This window comes from Siphateles boraxobius, unplaced genomic scaffold (genome assembly GCF_051911475.1).
Source record: "Siphateles boraxobius isolate OS27281-9 unplaced genomic scaffold, OSU_SipBor_1 130, whole genome shotgun sequence".
Taxonomy (NCBI): Eukaryota; Metazoa; Chordata; class Actinopteri; order Cypriniformes; family Leuciscidae; genus Siphateles; species Siphateles boraxobius.
In genome coordinates this window covers 52,411,790-52,439,560 of record NW_027508734.1, presented here as the reverse complement: position 1 = coordinate 52,439,560, position 27,771 = coordinate 52,411,790, and the positions used below count along the sequence as shown (strand labels likewise).

Here is a 27,771-nt window from a genome sequence, read left to right as displayed (position 1 = left end):
CGCAATAATATATTTTTAAACCGTGTACAATGACATTATATTATTCTACTTACCCTTCAACCATTGAACATTAAAAGGTTGGAACATTTAAAAGTGTAAAAGCGTAAACAAGGTACTTTCAACAGACCATGAATAATCAATGAAAAAGTATCTTTCCACAGCAACATCGGCGGTAATCTGTATTATGTAACATACGTTGCCTTAATAATAAAAAAATGTTTTACTTCAGCATTGCGTGATACTATTTTAAAGTGATTTCAGTCATTTTGACAGATAATAAATTGTAAATTTACCTGTGAAACCAAACCTGGAAAGAGACGTGCAGGATTTGGGGAGTATTCCAGTGAATTGGTATAGGCTACATCGTAAATTAAATCGGGAGAACAGACCACAAATGTGCAGTATATGTTGACCTTTATCATACTATTACAGCGAAATTCAAAAGTAAAAAAGAAAATAATCATGAGGAAAAGAATGCAGAGCTCCTACTATAGATATTCTTGTTATAACATGTCACGTTAAAATAGCAAGTGTTACGTTATTCTGATGTTATTCTTAGATAAAACATGAAAGAAAACTGATAGCTCATTGAGTCAAACTGACGGATCAGCTTTATTTGTAGGGCAACCTTATGATTTGAAATGATTCGTTTCAGTCTTTTTGAATGGGAGTTCCCCAAACCGGAAGTGCCACCCATAATTCAAAACGCAGTAAGCTCGTCAGGAATAAGGTGGATAGGCTAGCCTTTTTCTTTTCGTTTTGAATTGTTTCGTTTAAAGAAATTGACGATTGATATCTCCGTAGTGAACGCGCCTATAGAGAGAAATGCACATCATGGATTAATCAGAGAGTATGCTGCCTATATTTCTTTTCCTTTTGAATTGTTTCGTTTAAAGAAATTGACGAATCGCCATCTCCATAGTGAACGATAGAGAGAAATGCACATCATGGATTACATAATCAGAGAGTAGGCTAGCCTATTTCTTTTCGTTTTGAATAGTTTCGTTTAATGAATTTGATGATCGCCATTTCCGTATGAACGCGCATAGAGAGAAATGTACATCATGGATTAAATAATCAGCGAGTGGATTATTTCTTTTTGTTTTGAATTGTTTCGTTTAATGAAATTTCAAGCTTTATTTAGATATAGGCCTATCTGTCATGTCTGTGAGGCATACACTGAGTTTCGGTTAATTTATGATGAGATTTCAATGAAAGTGACCGCGGCGCGCCAGCGCACGATCATGTCATGATTATGTTGTCTGCTATATTTGATTCTTATTTATTAAATCCAGGCAATTGGTTGATAAAGTGAATTTCGTTTTGTATAGATTGTATCTTAATTTTAATAATTTTTTTAAGGAAAGGCCTATTACAAAATGAAACTTAATTAAGTGGTCAATGTCTGACTCCCGATGCATCCCATCTTACTCGTGCTGTTCAGTTTTCATTATCAACGTAAAAAAACCCCAACATTATAATATTTTAACAAATATAAACTAATGCACTTATTTAATGAACTCGGGGCAAAATGCATCCTCGCAGCAGTGAGTGGGTGGTTGTTTCGGAGATGCGACATTAGGTTAGAGGTGTTTCCATCTCTTGCGGACACCTTTTTTATTGCAACATTTACAAATTGCCTCGTCAGTATTTACCGCCTCTCCCTTCTCTCTCTGTCTTTCTCCTCCACACTGTCACTTGATGACAACTACATAAGCATTTTTAGGCATTGAATAAATTATATTTATAAATTTTATATTATATATATAATATACCGGGGTGGTGATGGCGTAGTGGATAAGACACATGCCTTTGGTGTGAGAAACCCGGGTTTGAATCCACTGTGAGACACCAATGTTTCCCTGAGCAAGACACTTAACCCCTAGTTGCTCCAGAGGCGTGCGACCTCTGAAATATAGCAATTGTAAGTCGCTTTGGATAAAAGCGTCAGATAAATGTAAGACATCTATATATAAGTGCCGGTAATGACGGTATTGAAACTGATACCGTTGCTATTTTAAGACCCCGCGGTATACGATATTACCGATAATACCGCCCAACCCTAGCTCAAACGTAGATGTATAATGTAACAATAATGTTTCATAGTTTGGAGCGGCTCGGTCGCTGCACGCGCTGAGTTTGGGTATCATGATTCCGCCATCATGTCTTTGATTTTCCCTGGTCTTGTGGCAGGATCATGACAGACCCATGTTTTGTGTGCAAGCACATGGCCTTTTGTGGGCCATGTGCTTGTGTTGTCTTGTTACGTGACCCCCTTGTTATACTCGTCTCGTCTTTATTGTCTAGTCACCTTCACCTGTCCTCGTCATTAGTGTTCCCCTATTTAGGCTATGTTTACACGGAAACGATCTTAAGAGAAAACGCAAAAGTGGCGTTGCGTTATCACTTTTAATTCTGCGTTATCGGGGGAAATCCGCGTGCATATGATGACGCAAAAGTGTGTGAAATTCGTGGTAGTATGCACTCCAGGCGGCTAGGTGGCAATGTGAAGCTCTGCGACACAACAACACCAATATCTGAGAATATTTTGTACAACTGCTGAAAAGACTCTCGTACGTTTATCAGAGCTGCTATGGCAACTTGAAGGTCCGACGTATGGAAATAATTTGACATATTGGGGTTATTTTCCTGTAATGGCGCATGGCTGTGACGTAAACACGTACGCGACGAGAGCCACAGTGAGCAGATTTGCGTTTTTACATTTTAGATGGGAACGCGACGGTGGATCGTTTTTAAGATTTCCACTCTGGAGGGTGGTTTCACTTTTTTGCGTTTTTAAGCCTCCAAAACGCCGTCACCGTGTAAACGAAAGGCACATCCAATAAAATATTTTTACGTTTTCACCCAGAATCGTTCTCGTGTAAACAGGGCCTTAATCCCCTTGTGTTTGCTGCCCTGTGTCGGTTCATTGTGAAACCTGCTGTGGTGTAACTCTCTGTGAGATCTTGGCTGTGATTGCTCTACCCAGCTAACAATGACCTGGCGGTCCACCAGCGTTTTTTGGGCGGCACAAAGTCAGCGGCTTGATACGGTCGGACCTCCGGCGGCACACCATTGGCAAAACGACCAATTTGAAAATGCCGTCGGCCTGCCAGCGTTTTTTGGGTGGTACACCACCGGCAGTTTTCCGCGGTTGGTCCTCCGTCGGCACACCAGTGGCAAGCCGATAGTCGGTCCAGTGTTGCTGAGCGCTTACAGGACATATTTAATTTATAAATATAAATTTATTTTAATTATTTTTTTTACAGTTAAAAGGAACCTGAAAGCACTGAATAAAAAAATAGTGAAACTGACATAGTTTCTATGCTATATCTAAAGCAAAGTGTTGGTGGTATAAAAAATACTGCCTATAAGCATTTTTAGCACGTGTTCAAATGAAATATGGGGCTTGAGTGTTCGTAAAAACAATAATAAAAAATCTGAAATTATAAAAGTGCCACAATTTTGGTAATTTGCACCTATGAACGGGTCATATAACTTCAAAATCAGTTTTAAATTCATGATTTAATAATGAGATTTTTATTCAAGTAAAAATTCTAGATGTTTATGTTTGTAAATGCTGCGTGACTTTGACGCGTTTTAATGGGCGTGCGCGTGAACATTCGAGTCGCCTTCAAACACTGGAGCGGAGATGAGTTGCCATGGAAACGGCGCAGGACGCGTCACCAGTGCAATAGACAAGCAGCAAAACTCCGTCTCCCGCTGTTGATTTCACTGCTTTCAGGTGAGTTTAGTCTCTAAAATCACAAAAACAATGCACACAACTGTTCTTGACACTTCTCTTACTTGTAATTGACACGCTTCTGTTGAATATTTACTTTATAGAAATGGTTTAGTGTCTTCGAGAAAGTCCGTTAGCATCTCAACCGTTTTCAGAAGAGGTAGGCTACCTTTATAGCTTGAGCTTTTGTTTATGAATGTTTGAGCTTTTAATCACATCTTATGTATAGATGAGAGGTTTTGATAGTTTTGTAAAGATGTTGCTTGGGAGTGAGCTAATTTATTTAACTTAAACGTATGTATTTAACATAAAAGTATTGTTAATCGATGACGTCATTTACACGGCTGAAACTAGCTCAATGGTTAATAAATATTGATAAAAATTGTTCTGTGATTTTTCAGCAGCAAGAAAAAAGAATCCCTCTACAAAGGGAAAGTTCCACGACTTCAACATTTCTGAAGAAAGCTGCTGCTGGAGAAGTGGGAAACACAGGTGAAGTGAGGGAGCTCATTAAATAACCTCATAAAATCCATTTTTTCACAATATTTTTCACCTATATCATCATGCATCTGTTCTCATTTTTTAAATTTCTCATATTTACAATTTGTACTTGTTTAATTTATTTTAAGGTTTTGACATCCAAACGTAACTGACACTGTATGAGCAATATTAACCCTCATTTTGTGTTTGGGTAATTTTGACCTAGAGAAGATTTAATTTTTCACTAAAATACTAGTTAATGTCATTGCACTGGACTGAAACTTAGTGACTTTGTTCACAAAGGGTATAAATAAGCCTGTTTCAAAATAATCTTTCTCTCATGTTCTTTGTTTCATCACAGTTTTCAGACAAAATATTATGACATTGTGTTTTGGGACTAAAATTTACAAATATAAATGTTATAGCACAGACACATATAAATGCTTCACAGTGTCTTGCTTGGCATTCATTTTGTAGCAGCACAATGGGGAATAAGCTCTGTGCATGATGTTCTTCATCAGATCATTGATCGAGACACCAGTGAGGAGGAGGCGATGCAGGATGAATCTTGCATTAGAAGATGTTTTAGAGAAGCCACCACTGAGCAGACCTTGAAACCACTGATGAGCAGCATCTTCTGACGATGAGGGCCAGCTGATGCTACGGTTACATTCTGGTCGAAAGATGTAAGTTTGGCCTGGTCTTCATCCCCACGAGGCAAGGTAGTTTTTCTTCTGAGAATCATCCTCACTAGAATCTCGATCAATGATCTGATGAAGAACATCATGAGAACATCACAGAGAGCTTCTTCGCCATTGTGCTGCTACAAAATAAATGACAAGCAAGACACTGTGAATCATTTACATGTATCTGTGCTATAACATCTATATTTGTGTAAATTTTCATCTTTTTCTGTGTGAGAACATCAAAGTCCCAAAACACAATGTCATATTTAGTCTGAAAACTGTGATGACACAAAGAACATGAACAATTCTTTTGAAACAGGGCTAAAGCCAGACTTTTGCAGACTAAAGCCAGTTTGCGTGTGTGTGTGTGTGTGCGTGCGTGCGTGCGTGCGAGCGTGCGAGTGAGTGAGTGAGTGTCAGATGGATGAATGGATATTAGATGCAGTTCAGGGTAGGATCAAGTTTCTCTCTGTGAAAAAGAATTTGTAATACTCAAAATAGTTTGTTTGTTTTAATGTGTGTGTTTGTTTGGGTAGCGTGGGTAAGCATGAATCGTCACATGCACAGATCCAAGGGCTCAATGTTTGCAAGCACACATGTACATATGTGTACATGAAGATGTTCATATTTTATTTGAATATTTCCAAAATTATTCATAAATAACGCTTTTTTTACAAAAAAATTAGATGCCTACTCTCAGATAAATGAGACCTACGATTAATCTTTCCTTTTAATAAACCTGTCATTGTATAATATTGTTGGCTCTGTGACAAATGGTTTGTTTTGTTCCTAGATCTTCCATGCTGATGCCCTCCGTAGCAGAGTTGAGCTTATCATCATCTCTAAGGCACCATCAGCCATATGACTAGTAAGTAAAACTAAGCCAAAGACAAATTTCCACTTGTGGACAGTAAAGGAACTAAACTAAAACTTCAAACATACACTAATGTTGTTGGTACAATTTTTTATGTTTTGATAGAAGTCTATGGGCTGAAATATGTGCCACCAGAAACTGAATTTTAATCATTTATATTTGAATTTGAATTGCTAAACTTGAATAATTGAATTGAAAAACTGAATTTGAACAACATCATTTGAAATTGTATCGTTTAATTTGAATCATTGCATTGAAAAACTGAATCTGAATTGTATCATTTGAAATTGAATTTATTCATTTGGAACCGAAGTCCAATAAAATTTTATCCTGACCAAAAATTAAACTCTCTATATATCTTCACATTCACTTCTCACAATTCAGATTCAGTTCTCAAATTCAATTTCAAGTTACTGAGACACATCCGGGTAGTTGGAGGATGAAGGAAGAGCAATCGAGCGCAGATCGATAGATAGCGTTCATTGGCGCACAGGACTCCTCTTGGGCCAATCAGCACCTACGTTTGTATGATTGATGTTTTGGGGCCGGTTATCCCAATTCAAATGGCCGTGATCACGAGTGGTTGCTTACTGACGCTCAATCCAGACAGCCGCGGTTGAACTGCGAGTATAACGCGTTGCACTCTTGCTGCAAGGAGATGCATTGATTTCTTTTTATGAATGTAATCTTATGCATTTATTCTTTTGTATTGTCATTTTAGAGAATTGTATCCCAATTAAAGCAGTCAAATGGCCGTGATCACGACTGGTTGCTTACTGACGCTTGCTGGACGCTCAATCCACGGACGTCAGTTTGGTTTGAAATGTGCTGGGGACAGAGACGTATTCGGAAGTGCATTTTCGGAAATGCTGGTACAAACTTGTCAAACTGTGCAGCCCATAGACATATATAGAGTCTATGGTGCAGCCTCTCTCCTCAACACGTAAATAAATGCATCGATCCGCAAATTTAGATAGTTATTAAATGGTCTAGTGGTGGATCTTTTCCCAAGCGTGTCAGAGGTTACGGGTTTTAATCTGCACTCGCATAGTTTTTTTTTTCACTCATCAAAACTGAATATGTTCATCAGTGGTTACAATCTATATCAAGCAGGGACATGTTTGTGTGCATTTTATTTTGTGATTTCGCCAGAATGAATAGAGAGTCTCTGCAACGACGATAGATTGAAGCGCGCGTCCGAGTGAAGACTGCGAGCCACAAGAGAACACTGTATCCATGACACTGATAGTGTCACGGGTGGTGTATGGCAGGAAGCACGAGGAGACGAGGAACTCAAATAAACAATAAACTTTACTATAAATCAAAACAACAAACAGGTACAGGCAGACAGAGCGGATGCAAACACCAGTTAACATAGACGAGAACCGCCAAAGACAGACTGAACAGAAGAAACTAAATACAGAGACAAATGAACCATAATGATGTGAAGACAGGTGACACAGATGATGATAACGAGGAACAGGCTGGTAAGTGAGGGAGTGAGTTCAGGTGTGAAGACAAGGAGGATTCTGGGAAGTGTAGTGCAGACAAGGACAGACAGGTGCAGACGAGGACTGTGACATTACTCCCCCCTCCCGGTAGGCGTGACCTCACGCCTTAAAACAGGGGTGGGAGGGTGGGCATCCTGGAGTCTGTAACGGGAAGGCGGACCGGGTGCAGGAGGATGGACTCCAGGATGGACCAGGCGGCCATGGCGGAGCAGGACGTGGGCTTGGCCATGGCGGAGCAGGACGTGGGCGTGGCCATGGCGGAGCAGGACGTGGGCGTGGCCATGGCGGAGCAGGACTTGGGCGTGGCCATGGCGGAGCAGGACTTGGGCGTGGCCAGGGCGGAGCAGGACGTGGGCGTGGCTGAGCAGACGAAACCTCGGGCGTCCAGGGTGGAGCTGTCGGACCCTCGGGCATCCAGGGCGGTGGGGACCCTTCGGGCGGCCATGGCGGTGCGGACCCTTCGGGCGGCCATGGCGGTGAGCACCCTTCGGGCGGCCATGGCGGTGAGGACCCTTCGGGCGGCCATGGCGGTGAGGACCCTTCGGGCGGCCACGGCGGTGAGGACCCTTCGGGCGGCCACGGCGAGGGCCTATGGCCCCCCCCAAAAATATTAATGGGGAGAGTGACAGAGTCGTTACCAGTCTCTGGGCTGGACGGAACCAGCGGTGAAGGGGTCTCCGGGCTGGACGGGACCAGCGGTGAAGGGGTCTCTGGGCTGGACGGGACCAGTGGCGAAGGGGTCTCCGGGCTGGACGGGACCAGCGGCAAAGGGGTCTCCGGGCTGGACGGGACCAGCGGCAAAGGGGTCTCCGGGCTGGACGGGACCAGCGGCGAAGGAAGCTCAGGGCTGGACTGGACCAGCGGCAAAGGAAGCTCAGGGCTGGACTGGACCAGCGGCAAAGGAAGCTCAGGGCTGGACTGGACCAGCGGCAAAGGAAGCTCAGGGCTGGACTGGACCAGCGGCGAAGGAAGCTCAGGGCTGGACTGGACCAGCGGCAAAGGAAGCTCAGGGCTGGACTGGACCAGCGGCGAAGGAAGCTCAGGGCTGGACGGGACCAGCGGCGAAGGAAGCTCAGGGCTGGACGGGACCAGCGGCGAAGGAAGCTCAGGGCTGGACGGGACCAGCGGCGAAGGAAGCTCAGGGCTGGACGGGACCAGCGGCGAAGGAAGCTCAGGGCTGGACGGGACCAGCGGCGAAGGAAGCTCAGGGCTGGACGGGACCAGCGGCGAAGGAAGCTCAGGGCTGGACGGGACCAGCGGCGAAGGAAGCTCAGGGCTGGACGGGACCAGCGGCGAAGGAAGCTCAGGGCTGGACGGGACCAGCGGCGAAGGAAGCTCAGGGCTGGACGGGACCAGCGGCGAAGGAAGCTCAGGGCTGGACGGGACCAGCGGCGAAGGAAGCTCAGGGCTGGGTTCATGGGCTGAAATGAATGTGTGTGCTGCCCACACACACACAACAGCCATGGATCCCACAAGTAGCACTGCGTCATCCAGAGCTGGCTGGACGGTCTCTGGCTGGACGGTCTCTGGCTGGACGGTCTCTGGCTGGGCGGTCTCTGGCTGGACGGTCTCTGGCTGGACGGTCTCTGGCTGGACGGTCTCTGGGACTATGGCCTTCCTGGCAGCACGTGCTGATATAAGTGGGGGATCGGCGATGCAGGAAACCAGTCCTGGACGTCCATATACCGATCCGGTGGCTGGTTTGATGGTGGGCGTGATGGAGATGGCTGGAGACGGTGGTTGAGTGGCGATGTCATCAACCTCGCCTACGGTGAGGGTTGAGCCACTCAACCACAGCACAAGATCCAGGTACCACTCAATGGTCTCACCGGGATTTCTGGGCGGGATCCACGAGTAGAAGTGTGAATCGAGTCCACTCCAAAATAGATCCCCCAACTGCTGATCAGAGAGCGAGGTTTGATGGCTGTATTTAATGAACTCCTCTACGTAAGATTCTATCCCACGGCCATTCTGGGTAATAGAACACAAAATTGATCCAGCTTCGTCCATCTTTTGTCTTGGGTCGGTTCTTCTGTCACGGGTGGCCACGGCGAGGGCCTATGGCCCCCCCCAAAAAAATTAAAGGGGAGAGTGAGCTGGGTTAACCGGGGTGAGAAGAATTCCCATGCTGACTCTTTACTTGGTCGGTTCTTCTGTCACGGGTGGTGTATGGCAGGAAGCACGAGGAGACGAGGAATTCAAATAAACAATAAACTTTACTATAAATCAAAACAACAAACAGGTACAGGCAGACAGAGCGGATGCAAACACCAGTTAACATAGACGAGAACCGCCAAAGACAGACTGAACAGAAGAAACTAAATACAGAGACAAATGAACCATAATGATGTGAAGACAGGTGACACAGATGATGATAACGAGGAACAGGCTGGTAAGTGAGGGAGTGAGTTCAGGTGTGGAGACAAGGAGGATTCTGGGAAGTGTAGTGCAGACAAGGACAGACAGGTGCAGACGAGGACTGTGACAGATAGCAGCAGCAACAAGCGCTCAGCTTGAGTTAAAAAACAACACATTTTAGCGCTAGATCTCTTATTTAATAGCGAACTAAATTAATGCTCTGCTATCATGACTGGTTGCTTACTGACGCTTGCTGGACGCTCAATCCAGCCAACCACGGTTGAACTGCGAGTATAACTCTGTGATTTTACAGTTTAAGTTGGCTTTCCTTATTGAATTATTAAAACGTATTGCTGTATTGTCCTTTTGTCGCAGAAAATGCTCAAAGCAATGACAAAGATTCATGTCATTGTGATTAATTCACTCTGCATCTACATTATTACACAACTTTTTACACAACGATTAAAATCGTCACAACTAGCGGTATCCATATAAATTAGATTAATTTCCTTAGAATGAGAGGCAGGCAACAGTAACGTCAGTAAGCAACCAGTCGTGATCACGGCCATTTGACTGCTTTAATTGGGATACAATTCTCTAAAACAACAATCATACAAATGAAAAAATGCATGATATTACATTCATAAAAAGAAATCAATGCATTTCCTTGCAGCGAGAGTGCAACGCGTTATACTCGCAGTTCAACCGCGGCTGGCTGGATTGAGCGTCAGTAAGCAACCACTCGTGATCACGGCCATTTGAATTGGGATAACCTGCCCTAAAACATCAATCATACAAACGTAGGTGCTGATTGGCCAAAGAGGAGTCCCAGCAAACATGTTCCTTTGGGGCCCGAATGGGGCCCTTGCGGGCAGCCCACTGTGGGCCCAGATACCGGCGTGAAATGCGGGGCACGTGTGGGCCCCACACTTTGGGACCCAGGTGGGGCCCCAGTGGGACAGCCCAAAGTGAGGGCTGACTGTGGGCAGGCCCACAGTAAATAGAGTGGGCCCCCTTTGGGGCCAGTTGTGGGCCCACAGAAAACCCTTATAGGGGCCATTGTGGGCAGCCCACTGTGGGCCCAGATACCGGCGATAAATGCGGGGCACGTGTGGGCCCCACACTTTGGGACCCATGTGGGGCCCCAGTGGGACAGCACAAAGTGTGGGCTGACTGTGGGCAGGCCCACAGTAAATAGAGTGGGCCCCCATTGGGGCCAGTTGTGGGCCCACAGCAAACCCTTATAGGGGCCCATGTGGGGCCATTGTGGGCAGCCCACTGTGGGCCCAGATACCGGCGTGAAATGCGAGGCAGGTGTGGGCCCCACACTATGGGGTCCAGGTGGGGCCCTAGTGGGACAGCTCAAAGTGTGGGCTGACTTTGGGCTGGCCCACACAAGTTAGAGCGGGCCCTCATGTGGGCTGGATGTGGGCACACTGTGGGTGCAGGTGCAAAGTTTGAGCACACAGAGTGTAGGTACACCCACATTACTATATGCAGAACAATTGCACTTGTTAGCAGCAATAAATCGAGGGTCATGTTTTTAAAAAATAATTATTTATTTACTGACAATAATAATTATAATTAATAATAATACAGTTTAAAACAGCAATAACCACAAAAACAGAAACACAGAACACTTAAAACAAGTCAAAGTAAATTAAAAACCAATCCCCTCAGGGGCACCAGTAGCTGCAGTTCTGGCCCTTCCTTGCCTTCCCCCATCTCTGTCCCTGGCATTACGGAGCCACGTTTTTATGGTGGCTTCCACCTCACATGCAGTGGCTTGGCTGCTTTTTGTCACACCATCTAAGTGAGAAAGGATCAATTTAAATACAAATGTTAAAAACAAAATAAGGGTTGTTCAAGTACTGTTAAGCCATTTCAACCTAAGAAATGTTTCAACCTGCACTTTGATTGAGGAAACGTCTTCTGATTGTTCCAGTTGCTGTTTATAAATGCTCAACTGAGAGAATGACTGAATAGGTCAATGAGAGAGCTGCGGTTTATAATAACGTTCAGTTGTAAGTAATTTATAAGTTGTTGGTTAATGATGAACTAATCGTTTACAAAACATTCATAAATGATTAGCAAGTGATATACTAACATTTATGTATGTTTTGTAAATTCTGTTACAAGTCATGTACAAGTGATTAGTAAATGATTACCTAATTATTTATTAAACAATTATGCGTTTCATAAATGTTTAATAAAAATTTTATTTTTTATTTTTTGTATGTACGTAGCAATTAGAGGGTGCAGAAAGTGTTGTAAATGCCTTGTATACACGTACAGATAATTTGCAACAGGTAAGTAACAGTGTTCAACACAATGATGTCTAAATGCACGAATAAATCATTTACAACACTTTCTGCATTCCCTAATCTAAAGTGTAAACTATTCATCACTTGTAAATGTGTTACACATCATTCGTAGATTACGTAATGCTGTAGTGTTGTAAATGATTTATTCATGCGTTTAGACATTATCTATAACAGGTGTTGAACACTGTAGTGTGTACTGCAGTGTAAGTGCTGACTATAGACAGCTGTCTTCTCTGAAACACATGGAGTCTTTAACCTTATGCCCAGTGCGGACCCACTGTGGGTAAATGTGGGTTTTCTGTGGGACAGTGTGGGCAAGGGCAAACCCTTTGGGGCCCCATGTGGGCTTTCTGTGGGCAAGCCCACAGTGGGCTTACCCAAATAAAACCCACACGGGCCCCCAGTGGGTTAGCCCATGCGGGGCCCATAGCAGTTTTGCCCATTTGGGCCCCCATTAGGATTTACTGTGGGCAACCCACTGTGGGTTTGCCCAAATAAAACCCACACGGGCCCCCAGTGGGTTAGCCCATGCGGGGCCCATAGCAGTTTTGCCCATTTGGGCCCCCATTAGGATTTACTGTGGGCAACCCACTGTGGGTTTGCCCAAATAAAACCCACACGGGCCCCCAGTGGGTTAGCCCATGCGGGGCCCATAGCAGTTTTGCCCATTTGGGCCCCCATTAGGATTTACTGTGGGCAACCCACTGTGGGTTTGCCCAAATAAAACCCACACAGGCCCCCAGTGGGTCAGCCCATGCGGGGCCCATAGCAGTTTTGCCCATTTGGGCCCCAAATTTACTTATTTTTAGTTTTTCACTGTGGGGCCACCATGAGGTTTTACTGTGGGCAAACTCCATAACAGTACAGTTACATCATTGTTTTAAGATTAGAAGCTCAGGGTTAATCAACCTATTTTAACGATTCCGTTAAATGTCATAAATGCTATTTCATTCAACAGTCATCCCATACTTGCACACAGACAATGTTGTGGTTTTCAATCTTTCTGAAAAATAACTTCGCAGAGATCTTTGATGCCAGAAATAATTAGACTTTATTTTCGAACGCCGTCCCGTTCCATAGAACGGCGCTCTAACGCTCTCTGGCCCTCTGGCCTTCCAGTGCGCGCCCGAGTACATTTTGGTTCAGAGTTATATACATACTTCTTCTTCCAAAGAAGGTAACACACCCTATAGATAGTTTTGGGTAAAGGTCTTTTACCATGTGACTTCTCAGAATAGAATTTTCTGCAGCAAACAACATTCCATTCAAGGTCTTTCACATACACAGAGGAAATCCAAAGTCACAGACAGATGAAATAATTGTGTCCAAATATATAGCAAAATTACTTGTTTTCTAAATAATAAAATCTTCAACATTCCCTCCTCTGAGGCTTATCTAAGCCTCACTTTCACTAGCTTTTTCCAGAGTGTAATTTCAAAATCCAGCTCCCTCAGTTATGCTACCTGGTGACTCAATTTGAGTCACTCATTCTCCTTTCCAATTACTGGATTAAGCCACCACACTCCGGAGGAGCACTCGAGCCAAACATCTTCTTCCATACATTTTATTTCTTTTAGTTGTTCTTTCTTTTTTGTTTAATGGAAAAAGTAAAAGAATCGAGGTCTCCTAGTCAGACAAACTGAAACATTGTTATAAGTGTGTGTATACCTTTGTTCTTGCATTGCATGTTATTGTCACAGTTATGTAGAGTATATCAAACATAAAAGTCTCTTATACTATTGAAAGTTTTCTTGCGGTGTAGATATCCTCTAGGGTCTGGCTCATCAATCATCTTCTTCATCCTCAATTCCTCATTTACTGGAATCAACATCCAGGGTTTGTAAATATCAATTTGGTTGCCCTCTCAAATTAGTTTTCATTATCTTTTTTCCGCATTTCCATTCGTTTAACCGTGGTTTTCCAACTAATGATCTTAATATACAAAGTACACAACAGAATAATAACCCACTTTTAATACTGCATTTCCAAAAACATCTCTAATTGAGAAAATCATAATTTTCCAAACTTTTCATTAAGTTTTCCTTAACTTTTGTTCTTAAGTTTTTCTTGACTCAATCGCTAAATTTTCCTCCCTGCACAATATTATTTAGTAAAAGTGCAACACTGATCACCAAACATAAGTCATTCTACTTTTTTCACATAATTGTTTTTTCTCCTAATGCAGACAAAGCATTATAATAAATATCTGCTTATTATAGTAGTCTAATTGATTTATTATGCATTTTTGTTCTACTCGATCCATATGACTATTAATTCAAAATATGGCTGGGTAAACATAACTTTTATCACTTCTTATGAGAGAATATCATTTCTTAAATTCGAAGAATCCATCTTTTAGTCAGTCAATTTTAGTTAACAGAACACTTTACACCTATCTAATAAATTGCAATACATTTCACTTACTGTCTATTATATTACCAAATTTAAACAATAAATTCCATTTTGACCTTTTTAATCTCGCATGTTGCTTCTCATTCTCATTGTAGCTCCTCAGTTCAAGACTAAACTGAATACATTTTCTTCGTTTCTACTAATTTCTAAATAAACTATCATGAATAAACTAATTATGTCTCATGTAATCACTCTAACTAAGAAAGCTTCAGAGCAATGTTACATTTATCTCATAATAGTCATTCAATAAACTCATTAGACAATTAGAAAAATAACTCTAGCAAATAACTTTTTGCACTATCTTACATATTCCTTATATGTACATTTCTTTTTCAGTATATCTAACAATCTAAAAGTTTTTCTATCAACCTTTTAAACCATTAGCATTATATCTTATTTATTATTAAAACTTCCTTGTGTTCGTATGCAACTTATTTTTAATCTTTAATACTTCTGTTTAGTTGACATATAATCTGACCTTATTTCTGATAGACTTCCAATGTAAGGATTACTTCTGTTAGAGATTTAATTTCTGTTCCTGTCCCTCCTCTGTTGATTTCATTGCTTTTACCCATCTATATCATGTCCACATGGTATACTGATATATGGCCTATTTTTGTCGCTGTTCTTTTCTTAACTTTGTTTTTGCCACAAATTTCACAAAACTTTGCAAAAATGCCTTTTAATTTAAAATGCCTTTAATTTTATCTTCATTTTAATTTTTAATTTCCTTATCTTACTCCCCCCTTTGAGCACTGGTTTAAAACCATTGCGCATCTGGACTGAGAATATTCAAAAGTATTCATTGGTTCAACAATTTGTCCTTCATGTGAATGCCAAATATCTATTTTTTGACCCCCCTCTGGTGCCATTTAGATTGTTCATAAGGGCTTGTTTGTTACTGAATTTCAATAACTTCTTGTATGTCTATAAACTTTCTACTACTAAGCACTACTTGATATAATTTTAGCTAATCAATTGCATATTGAATCAAAATGTATTCTTATCAATTAAAATTAATATTTGTTAATACTTGCTTTAATTTCAACTGTAGCCTTAAATTAATTAAGTATACCCTTGTATTGACAAGTTACATCTGAGTACCCCTTAAAATTTATTTTAAAGTTATTTTTAGTTCTAATTTTTTCCTTCATGAATTGTCTTAATTCCCATTATGCTATATCAATTTCTTAAATTAATTGTTAACATTATATTAGTTTCTTTTCTTTTTTTTCATTATCATTGTTTTCTATGTTGCTTTAATATATTTTTACTTTCAATCATTTTTGTTATGGTGGGGTTATTATTAAGTTGCTACTGAATCTATTCAAGGGCTGAACATTCAATCATAGGAAAGTTGGTTGATGTTGACTATTGTTTGAGCTTGTACTCATCTCTGTTGATTCTCTTTTCTTTGCACAGTTCCTCTCATTACTGTGTTTCTGGTCAAGTTTGTCTTTTCTTCCATTCATGATTTGATCATTCTGTTAACCTTGTCATCAATCATTACATCTTTCACCAGGGTGTCTCCAGTGAGTCGTTCATTGCAATGGACTCTTTCTCTCATTGTCAGCATGTCCTTGATCCCTCAGTTCAGTTGGGGGGGGGTTGCTGAAGTTAGTTGGTTTATTTTAAGTTGAGAGGCATGGACTCAATGTCACACTGTTGATCACTTCTTCTGAAATTACAAAGCATAGTTACTGGTTCTTTTTGTTAGACTTGTTCCAGAATCCTTCCTGGAATCGAGCTGCTGCTATCTGTAAATTAAAGCTTAATTATTTTTGTTAGTGAAAACAACATGTGATTTCAATCATCTGCTCATCTGTCCCATTGTCCTTCATGATGTTACCTGTAGAAAGGTCATGTGGGCTGAGTGGTGTCCTTTCTGCTTTCATTAACAGCAGGACTTTAATCCATATATTCCTATTTGTTTTTCATAAATTTGACTTTTCATCATTATTTGCAACTTTTTGCATTTTTCTCACAATAAATTTCCAATGTACTCTTATAATTAGGCAATTCAACTCAGTTATGTCTTTGTCTTGAGTTCGACTATCAACCCACTATTTATTAGGTATCTTGGACAATACTCAACCCACTTTGACAAAAGTTACAAGACAATATTTCATACTTTTAACAAAGATCAGCTCCATCATGATATGCTGAAAAGAAAGGCAGATATGTTATGCGCTGCGCAAATGTGGCAATGTTTTTTCTCTTTTTATTTTTCTCTTTTCATTCTTTGTTTTTTCATATTGTTACTTCAGTTCCTACCAGGAAATTTAACCAAATGCATCCATGGTCATTATTTTACTGGGCAGAATTTGCCCTGTGGGCCCACATGTTAAATTTTAAATACACCTGTATTGGCAAAATAATTGATTTGCCTTAGTGTTTCTTCAAACATCATCTCTCACTCATTCACACTCAGTGTCTCTCACACACACACTGGCCAGCATACATTCTTGCAGGTTGTGCTCTAAATGTGGCATCCTATAATTTTAGCCAAGGGTTGATCAGGTCAACACAGCTATGTCAAACACTACTAATAAGTGTCAATGATCATAAGGTTTAGTTTAACACCATTGTTATAATCCTTTTTTTTCTTTTTACAAATTCTAATAGACTAAGTATTTTAGAATAATAAGCCTGCCATTGTAATTTTTCAAATACATTTTGTCATTTGTTTTTCTGATTTTTCCTATTGTTTTTTGTTTTTTGCTCATGAGCTGCTTTATGAAATAAATTGGAGATCTCTGCATAATCTTGGATCCATGGCCAACAACATTTCCATCTCATTATCCCAGTTCTGACAGCATTTTTTGCGATTTCATAAGCTTGGACTTTTGGAGTAATTTTTTCTCCAATCTATATCTCTAAAAACTTAGCAAAACAAAATGGAGTGACCAGTATCATTGTTTTGCAAACAATAATAATAATTCTTTGACATTTTGCGTCTATCTTTTTCCTTGCTACAGAATAATTTTTCATGCTTTTAGCCCTATAATTGTTTAATATAATAGCCCTCACTATACCAAATCCAGCCTCAGTTTGAACTATTTGGTGAGTTGAGCACCCACTTCTCTCTTTCAGTGTATTCTCTTTCTTTTTTATATGGCTGGACTTGAACCTACTGGAAAAGCAAAGAGGGTTAGTTTAGCAGAGAATATAAAGAATTGCTTATGAGACCAGTGAATAATCAGAATGAATAAAGTTAATCTAATAATTAACTAAATTTGAAGCAGTCTCTAGAGTGATCATTGAAGTTGCCACACCTGTGTTGCCCGTAAGGGAAGGGTTTCGGTCAGTTCTTCTGTTTTTAGATTATCAGTCTGTTAAAGCTTCTTGGCTGTCGCTCTGCATGTGTCGTCAGCCTAGCTGTCACTCAAGGCTTGGTGTAAACAGGAATATAGGCTCTGTTGTTTCTCTGCCCCTTCTCAGTTTGGGCTTTGATAGATTTTGCCACAGCTTTGCATCTCAGGATTTTCCTCTTGTCCTCAGGAAAAAGTCTCCAGTGAAATAGTGAAAGTTTCACCTTTTCCAGCATTAAATCAGTCTTTCTCCATGCCAGTTTTCCAGAGAGTTGTCATCTTCAGAAGGGGAGCTGAAAGCCCCTCACCCTCTCATCTTCTTCTCTCTGCAGTCGTGTCTTTGACCTTTCACCTCTTCCATTCGACACTGAAGCCATCTGAAACTTGAACACTCAGAGAGCTGCATAGATCAAATTAGTCTTTATGAATATTTGTTCCTGAGCTATTAGCTCTTTATCTAAATTCCACTTTTAACCATCTTTTTCCTAGTTCTTTTTTACTATATAATAATCACTGGTTGACAACAGCAGTTCTCCCATTCTGTTTTTAGTAAAGCAAGTTTTTCGTTTCAGGAAAAAGCAAGCTATTTCTTCATTGCAATATGAGCAATAATCTAACTTTTGATTTTCTGAGTATAATACAATTAAATAATTTTCCCTATCATAAAATCAGCCTTCAATCGTTCTTCTGTATTTGCATGCTGTGCTCAAAATAATCTAACATGGTGAATAAACTTTTCCTCACCCATTCCCAACAATTCCCATTTACTACAATTCTAAGATTGCTGTAAATTATTTATGACTGTTGAAACTTGGTCACTCAATCTTGTTCACTTTTAGCACACTGCACAAGTTATTTTTTCTTAGCACAAACTTAATTATCTACAATGGAATCATTTTTCTCTCACTTTGTCTTCAGGGATAATGAGATACAAATTTTAGACGTCTTCAGATATAAGATAGAATATATTAAGCACGTGCATTTTTATTTATTTATCCATTAATATATATCAGTCCATTTATTAATATATATTTTATACTTTAACTTATTTATACTACAATAATCTGCAAGACTAATATCTTGAAACAATTGTTTTCTTTTACTATTTCCTTTACTTTTAATACTCATTTATACATTACTTGTCTCTGAAGCACATTCACACATTCCTTGTCACCTATTTTTAACCACAGTCATAGTCAAGCAGACACACAGGACAGGATCCTACATACACACACAGAGCTATATTCTACTCACAGTGTTTCTCACTGTTTTTACAAACAATACTTCACTGAATAACTTTAAACTATCACAGACCTCTGCGATTCAATTTAGCTTACCCGAGCAGTCCATTGTCATTCCTATAACAATGCGGTAACCATAAGCTAAACTTATCTGTGCGCATGCTATCCTATTATCCTTAATAAGAAACACAGATAAAATACCTCATAACCTTATGAGTATCGTTATGCCTTAACGAGCAGAAAATTATCACAGTCCTCTGCGATTCACTTTAGCTTCCCTGAGCAGGCCATCGTTATACCTATAACAATGCGGTAACCAGAAGCTAAACTTATCTGTGCGCATGCTATCTTATTAACCTTAATAAGAAACACAGATAATACTGATAACCTTACAAGTATACTCATTATCCTTAATGAGCAGAAAATGATTAACCTTAATCATTAACATTTACCATTATCCTTAACAGTAAATATAAAAAAACAACTGATTAACCTTAACCAGTACACTTGTCATCCTCAAGGCCCTCTTGACAAGAAAAAACAATAACTGTTATCCTTTAACAGTAAACATAAATTCTTACGTACATACGACAAAACCTTTAGCGGCACATCAGCATCCTACCAATATTCACACAATCTGCATCAGACTATATAAACACTGGCAAACACTAACGGGAGCTCCGCCGCGCTATAACACAGTACTTGACATCATCAACAACAATAGACACTTATTTCTAGAATCAAAGATCCTCTTTTCAATTTTTTAGTTCTTTAAACTTGGAGAAGCATTTTAAAGGGTCTTACCACTCTGGCTCACTGGTGACAACACACACTTTTTCAAAAGCAAAAATTGCTCACCTCAAAGTACAGTGGCCACTGTTGTCTGTGTCGGTCACCAGAGTCGCCTTTCGTGGTTCCTTCAGCTTCAAAACCCAAGTCCCATCTGGGGTGCCAAATGTTGTGGTTTTCAATCTTTCTGAAAAATAACTTCGCAGAGATCTTTGATGCCAGAAATAATTAGACTTTATTTTCGAACGCCGTCCCGTTCCATAGAACGGCGCTCTAACGCTCTCTGGCCCTCTGGCCTTCCATTGCGCGCCCGAGTACATTTTGGTTCAGAGTTATATACATACTTCTTCTTCCAAAGAAGGTAACACACCCTATAGATAGTTTTGGGTAAAGGTCTTTTACCATGTGACTTCTCAGAATAGAATTTTCTGCAGCAAACAACATTCCATTCAAGGTCTTTCACATACACAGAGGAAATCCAAAGTCACAGACAGAAGAAATAATTGTGTCCAAATATATAGCAAAATTACTTGTTTTCTAAATAATAAAATCTTCAACAACAGTCAACATAGCAATACAAGTAGTATCTTTACCTGTTTGCTTGTAGTAGTTGTTCCCAGACAGACTGATAAAGTCAGACAGACCAGTACATTACAGTATAGTTTAAACACCATTAGACTATTAGACCTCAATAAATCACAGCACTTAAATATTAATACATTCATAAATAACATAATAACATTATAGATGCAGGTTCCATCTTTATAAATACATTCATAGAACCATAAAACTGACTAATTAATACTTATGAATCAGTGTATAATGGATTATGAGCATGCGCATTGAAAGAGCAAATGAGTGACTTATAAGGAATTATAAAAATTAATATAAATTTAACTATATCTTATAATGCAGCTCTCAATGAGTCTTTATAAATATACTTATAGAATAGTAATATTGCTCCTTAAAAAGTATAAAGGGAGCTATAATTCATAATAATAAAAATACATCAGTCTTATATAGCGCTTTCCAAGGAACTCAAAGACGCTTTACAAATGAAACAAACAAACAATGATGAGAGTGCTATTATAGATTGTAGGCGAGCTGAAACAGGTGGGTTTTGAGCAGTTTTTTGTAATTATAAGCATGATCTGCATAGAAAGTGTTACCATATTTATTAAATAAAATTAACTTATTTGTCACAATAAAACAATGCAAATAGTTGACTGATTTGTTTTGGTATTCATCAGTGATGTATTTATTATTATAAAATTATATATTTTTATACAAATACATCACTGATTTTATATATATATATATATATATATATATATATATATATATACACAGACACACATATATATTATAATATTAAATTTCTGAAACTGCAAAAGAAAAAAGAAAAATTATAAGTAACACAGTAGATGGCGTCATCACGTGATTAATTCTAACCAATGAGACTGCTGGAACTTTCCATCGCTAAGGAAAGCTGTCTTTCTGGATCCGACTGGCCGCCCAGCTTTGCACCAAACAGGTAAGCTTTTTAAATTTCCATAGTAATTTGAGTTTTCTATTAAAATTAGTGAAACGGGTCAAAATGGTAATGAATTAAGTAATTGGCATTAAATTACACTCATGTTATTGTTATCTGATTATAGCTAACGTTACTCTGCTGCTGTTTAAATGAAACGGTTTTAACGGTCTTCTAGCTGCTCAGACAGTCCGTTTTTTGGTAATCTCCGAGGTAATATATACTTTAAAACTAAATGATTTCAAGTTTGTGTAAGTGTAATGTAAGTGTTTTACATACCTTTTGGTGCTATTATAATTTGGTTCATTATTGTTTTAACGTTACCGTTTACGCGATGAACTAGGGCCGAGCTAATGTAAACACAATGGCCCGGCTGAATCAGTGATGTCTTTATTTTAAAGTTTTAAATAGCGATGTAACGTTAAACGAGTATTTATGTAGTGTAAATACAATACATAAGCTACACACTCTAACTACATCTCGTTAAATATGACTATTACCGTTCATAATTGATAGACACCTGTAAACACTGCGCGCTGACAGGCAGCAAATCATACAACGTTAGGCCCTTTACATAACGTCATAACTATAATGTTAACGTGAGCTAAAAATAACAGATTTTACAATTCTAACTTTAATTGATAACTGAAATGAAATCAACCATCTGTAATGTTTAATTAACTTAATTATGAAAAAAATATAATGGAAATAAAACATTTAGGCCATGAAATAATATTCATTCATTTAATAACATTAAATATGAATGTAATAATTTCTTTTAAATGTATACATTTCATCAACGTTTATCCATACAGATACTGTAAATATTTCACTGAAATATTAATATTTGTTTATTTTTCTCCTTTTTCCTTGTGTGTAATCAGATAATTGATACTGCTCTGTGTAAGTATTCTGTTGAAATCACTGTCTGACACATTCTCCGTTTTTGCATTGTAGATTTGTCATAGACATTTACAAAAACTTTCTTTACACCATATATATAACTGTATTTTCATAAACATTTTGCTTATGTTATCTGTTAATATTTTGGGTATCAAATTTTTTAAATTAGATGTGCCTCACCCACTGAACAAACACTGTATTTTTCAGTACAGTGGTGTCATATGTAGCATAAATTCTTAGATGTTATTGTACATATTCATGAATAAAAGTTTAAACTGGTTTTATAACATTAAAATGTTGTTTGTACTCTCTTTTCAGTATTCATTGCCATCTAATCCTGATTGCAGAATTGAGCTCCAACCCCAGTTAAGCAGATTTGAACCAGTTAATCGAGGTCTTCAGGATCAGCAGAAAGTACAGACAGCTAAACTCCTCCATGACCAGGACTGGACACCAGTGCTGTAAGTGATCCATCCAGTCATGTTCAGGACATACTGCAGAGGATCTCAGCTCTGGCACTTGAGGACCACTGTCCTGCAGACTTTAGCACCAAACCCTGGTCCAAGTCCAACACACCTGAACAAGCTAGCCTAATCGAGCTCTTTTGGTTAAAAGAGCAAGTGAAATTGATCAGGTCTGGACATAAACTGCAAGACAGTGCACTTCGAGGACCAGAGTTGAGAACTCCTGACATATTAATTAGTCAATAATAAATATATAATTTTTATTTGTATAGATTTATGTAATATGTAATATTACTAATATTCAGTTGTCTTCTCTCTTTTTTCCTTAATTGTGTTGTGTGTCAAACAGCTAAATAAACCCAACAGAGAGCCGCACAGGTCACTCTTTTTCTGTGTAAGTACATTTTTGACTGTCAGACACATTCTCTGTATTTTCTTTTATAAAAATGACATATTCATGCTGCAAGTTAAAGCCATCAATGATTTATTGATAAAGACATTAAAGGGATTGTTCTTCATGTTGTTCCAAACATGTATTATTTACTTTTTTCTGTGGAATGCAAAAGAAGAATTTTGAATAATGTTTAATCTGTTTTGTCCATACAATGAAAATCCCATTGACTTTTTATTGAGTCATTTTTCGAAATATCAGAAGAATCTTCCACAGAAGAAATAATGCAGGTTTGGAATGACATGAGTGTGAGTACAAGTTGACAGAATTATATATTGTGTTGATAATTTTTGTAAATTGTTCTCATGCTCTCATTTCATCATGCCCTCAATTGGTTCACTCTCTGTATGTTTCTCTCTCAACAACACCACCTACATTTGTGACCAGTCACGGAAACTAGGGACACAAGTCGGTTCTGGGGCATTTTGAGTTATTCATAGATTCTGAGAGTGTAATATCCAAGCTTTCCAACGATGTGTAACATGTGGAAATCTGATAATATTTGGAGAAGTTGTGGCCATTTTAAAGTAGGCACTTAAAAAAGCTCAAAGAGGAGAAAACGAGCTCTAAAGATTGTGCAGTTCTCACCTGTCTCTGCTGCTGGGGGTGACAATAGGGCTCATTTACATCTCATTTAGATAAGCCATACCCCCTGTAAAGCTCCTCCATGTGCTTTACAGCTTTTTTTACACTTCGAATGAGTGCACTTCTGCCGCACTAGGCGAAAAACAATTGTGCTGCCCCTCTATTTGCAACGTACCAGCAACAACACACAAAGACCAATAATGCCATATAGCCTGCATATAACGCGAAACCAGCAACAACACATAAAGACCAATATGCCATATACATATAACGCAAAACCAGCAACAACACACAAAGACCAATATGCCATATAGCCTGCATATAACGCAAAACCAGCAACAACACACAAAGGCCAATATGCCATATACATACAGTATAACGCAAAACCAGCAACAACACACAAAGACCAATATGCCATATACATATAACGCAAAACCAGCAACAACAAACAAAGACCAATAAGCCATAGGCCTACATATAGCGCAAATAGTGCGCAACGCTCGTGTGCCCAAAATGTCAACAATCTTAAAGTTTATGTAGGAGGCAAATGCCTGCTGGCATTTTTCTTTAAGCAGTCATTTCTGCAATTTTCCAAATAATCACATTTCACCTCCTCAAATTACTGTTGCAAATCTCTTTACACCACTTTCTTATGTGCGTATACACACACAAATGAAATGTCCGCAAGCACATTATATCATCAGCAGGTTCAGCATCTTAAATAACGACTAAAGAGCAAATGAAGCTTAACTTACATTTCAGAAACACGCACGGCAGGCCTTCATCGCAGCAAAGGTCTTAAACTGCATCCTCTATTTCGATTCTCCGTCACATATGAAACAGCCAGCCACCGCTGTCAGCGAGCCGAGCCGCCGTATTGAAGCACTGAGGGCGCGCGCGCTGCGCCCATACCTCCGGTTCAGTTTCCCGAGCCCACGAAGTGCGGCGAAAACATTTTCGGTGTAACTGCCAGACGGTTCATCTCGTCTGCGACAATCTTTGCGGCATCCATCTTCATTGAATTTTGATATCAGAGAGAGCCGGCCAGAGCACAGCATAATAAGTAGCCATGTGGTTGACTTGGAGGGCGGGGGCAAAAGCGCCGGGTTATTCAGTATGGAAATACACACAGACAATGACACGCCACGCCCCTACTGCATGCTAGAATCTCCGAAAACAAGCCGATTTCAACCTCAAAATGTAAGCTTTTAAATATACCAATACTGCTATCTCAAACATGGAGAGGCTTCTTCGTGATTTCAATTAACAGATTCTCCAAAAAATTGAAAATCACCAATTTTGAAAAAAAACTCTTCTTTCTCATTTTGCTCGAAAGTTGTGCTGCCGACTTGTGTCCCTGGTTTCTGTGACGGGTCACATTTGTTTTTAATATTAATAAAAAAAACCTGTAACTATTTTCCCGGAACTCAAATTATCCTCCAGTCAAAGTACAGAAGATTATTTGTTTTCTGAAGTGGAAATGGCCTAACCCTTGGGAAAACACAAGTGAATAAATTGCACTTGGAACAACCCCCGTTTTTTTTTAATAAATTTTTTTATGTTAACATTTCAATCGTTGTTGTTGTTTTTTTTTTCTCACTTTAGATGATGACACTGCTAAAGCAGCATCCAAAGGGGTTGATGCTGATCCTAATGCAAGAGACTGGGATGGTGGAAGGAGCAAGTTACTCCGCTATCTGAGGGGATTGATTGATGTGGTTTTAAATGAATTTTTTGATTTGACTTTTTTGTTTTTACTCAAAATCTTTTTCAAATAAATGCCGCTCTTTTGACAGTTCTGTTCAAACATTCCTGAATTTTTTTCACGATTTACATGCTGACGACTAGATTACTTTGTTCAAAAGTAGGGCTATTTAAAAAATCGTACTGACCCCAACGTTTTGAATGGTAATGTATTGTATATATTTTTTACATGACTGTGAATAAATTAAATTATTTAAAACATATGACTTGTAATGTACTACTTCGACTTTCAACAAGTGCAATTATTTTGCATGTATTGTGGCAAATGCAAAGTAGAACCAAACTAATCTTGTTTGTTAAGGCCACAGGTATATTACAACACATCTTTGTATTGTCCGCAGTATGCCCACACTTGTCCTAGTGCACCCACAGTAAGCCCACACTTTTGGGCTGTCCCACTGGCGCCCCACCTGGGTCCCAAAGTGTGGGGCCCACAAGTGCCCCGCATTTCACGCCGGTATCTGGGCCCATAGTGGGCTGCCCGCAAGGGCCCCATTCGGGCCCCAAAGAAGCATGTTTGCTGGGTGTGAGCAAAACATACAAAAAAATGTAACATAATTTATTAAACATTTAAGAAACGCAAAGTCATGTTTTGTAAATAATTAGTTAATCATTTACTAATCACTTGTAAATAACTTGTAACGAAATTTACAAAACATATATAAAATGTACATCACTTGCTAATCATTTATGAATGTTTTTTTAAATGATTAGTATCATTAACTAACCACTTGCAACTAATGACTTACAACTGAACGTTATTATAAAGTGTTACGGTTTATTGGTATAGAAAATTAGACTAATGGATCAGCATTTAGATTACACAGTGAATGAGTAAATTAATTTGTTAATATTTTAATATTTATGTTTAAACAACATACAGTACATTTTGTAGTTGTAACAAAGGCCCTAGAACTGAAAAATCTCCAGGATTATGCTAAAATGCATTGGGCTGACAAACAAACGAGGATTACTGGGAACAGGAAACATGGAGATAGATCAGTCATTGTTCATTTACTGTACATTTACACCTGACTACTGATTTTTCCTTCCCATTTTTTAAATATTTTTAATTCCTGTTATAAGGGCTTATCACATATAAACATTATATACTGTACCTATAACTGCTTTGCAGACCAACATCTCCCCAAAGGCCATCTTCTGGCCAGAGCCCTTCCAGCACAGTTGCTGGGCAAGTGGAGTGGTCAGCATGCAGACCAGGATACGCCTGGTGTTGGAGGTTGGGCTTGTACCCCCAACTGTTTCCAGATACTTTGCCTAAATTAAAGCAGTAACACATCAGTGTATTCACAGGACAGCTATAATGAAACTGTAGTGAAAAAGTACAAAACTTTATTTATTTAAATGCATTTATTCATTTAGCAGGCTCTTTTATCAAAAGCAACTTATCAAGAACCAAATATTTAATACAACAAAGTGTACCATTGCACTGTAGCACGCCTCATCCTTCAGTTGGAGTTCTAAATTTTGAAGGTCTATCATATTTTGCAAAGGCAAATGGACACCCTCTGGCAGGTCTGCATCTACAGAGCTCTCTTTTGTGAGCTTTAAAAGCAATTGTTTGATAACAGCAACCTCCCCTTTCATGTGTTCTAGTTGACTTATTATTTGACGTTCTGTTGCTGGAGAGATAGAGACAGAGAAAATATGAAATCTTGAAAAAAGTAAAAGTAAAAACTCATTGTAATCATTAATTTACTGTTAATTTACAATTGTTCTGCAACTAATACAACAATATCCTCTTTTCATGAGACGTAAAAACCTGAAATCATGCAGTGCTTACGTGTAATTGTCTGCCTTCTTGACAGAACTGGTACTGGTGGGCCAGGTGGTGCAGGGGGAATAGGCGGGGCTGGTGAAATTTGTGTCGACAGCAGAGATGATGGGAATGGTGGGGATGGAGGGGATGGTGGGGATGGTCGGAGTGGTGGAACTGGTACAGAGCCCTTTCTTCTTTTATGTACTTCTTCTTCAGAAGAGTGGCCCTGATCAGGGTACCGTGAGTTTGGTCTGGTGTAGATAAAAGTCACATAGTGAACCTTTAGTCCTAGATTTTTTGTAATCTGAAATTTCACACTCTACATTCCCACTTCTTTCTCCTGTGTACGATTTATAATCAATGCGAAAACGAAGAAACGTACTTCCTTTTGCGATTAACTTTTCCAATGGTGTCATTTTCTGAACTGAGACAGGAGGATGTCTCAGCCTTTTTGGCCTTCTGTCTGGCTTTCTCATAATCTGCTACAGAACAATAAACCAGTACTCTGTGAGCTATCATAAGCTGAACATTTGTCATCACATTTCTACAAATTAAAAATTCTTAA

General features: G+C 39.3%; 1 protein-coding gene and 2 long non-coding RNA genes across 4 annotated transcripts; 2 read left to right on the top strand and 1 right to left on the bottom strand.

Moving 5' to 3' along the window:
• The first annotated feature begins 548 nt into the window (after positions 1 to 548).
• Positions 549 to 23,446, top strand: LOC143737810 (uncharacterized). 2 transcript variants are annotated; one of them, XR_013203735.1, is made up of 4 exons: positions 549 to 730; positions 21,142 to 21,262; positions 22,481 to 22,623; positions 22,976 to 23,446. It is a non-coding gene; the product is annotated as an uncharacterized LOC143737810 (long non-coding RNA). The 2 variants fall into 2 exon arrangements; XR_013203734.1 differs by lacking the exon at positions 549 to 730 and having other exon boundaries at positions 21,074 to 21,262.
• Positions 4,144 to 5,777, top strand: LOC143737809 (uncharacterized). Its single transcript, XR_013203733.1, has 3 exons — positions 4,144 to 4,234; positions 4,744 to 4,908; positions 5,702 to 5,777. It is a non-coding gene; the product is annotated as an uncharacterized LOC143737809 (long non-coding RNA).
• LOC143737806 (uncharacterized) lies at positions 11,256 to 26,980 on the bottom strand. Its single transcript, XM_077229678.1, has 3 exons — positions 26,870 to 26,980; positions 26,545 to 26,704; positions 11,256 to 11,460 (listed from the first exon to the last, which is right to left on the bottom strand). Exons 1-3 carry the CDS (start codon positions 26,927 to 26,929, stop codon positions 11,312 to 11,314), a joined length of 369 nt encoding a protein of 122 aa, XP_077085793.1. The 5' UTR covers positions 26,930 to 26,980; the 3' UTR covers positions 11,256 to 11,311.
• Positions 26,981 to 27,771: the final 791 nt, after the last annotated feature.

Coding starts and splice junctions, on each gene's coding strand:
- LOC143737806 (XM_077229678.1), bottom strand. CDS start 26,929: ATGATAGACCTTCAAAATTTAGAACTCCAACTGAAGGATGAGGCGTGC. Junction 26,705..26,869: donor AGGCGTGCTACAGTGCAATG/GTACACTTTGTT, acceptor GCTTTAATTTAG/GCAAAGTATCTGGAAACAGT. Junction 11,461..26,544: donor GGTCTGCAAAGCAGTTATAG/GTACAGTATATA, acceptor TTTCTCACTTAG/ATGGTGTGACAAAAAGCAGC.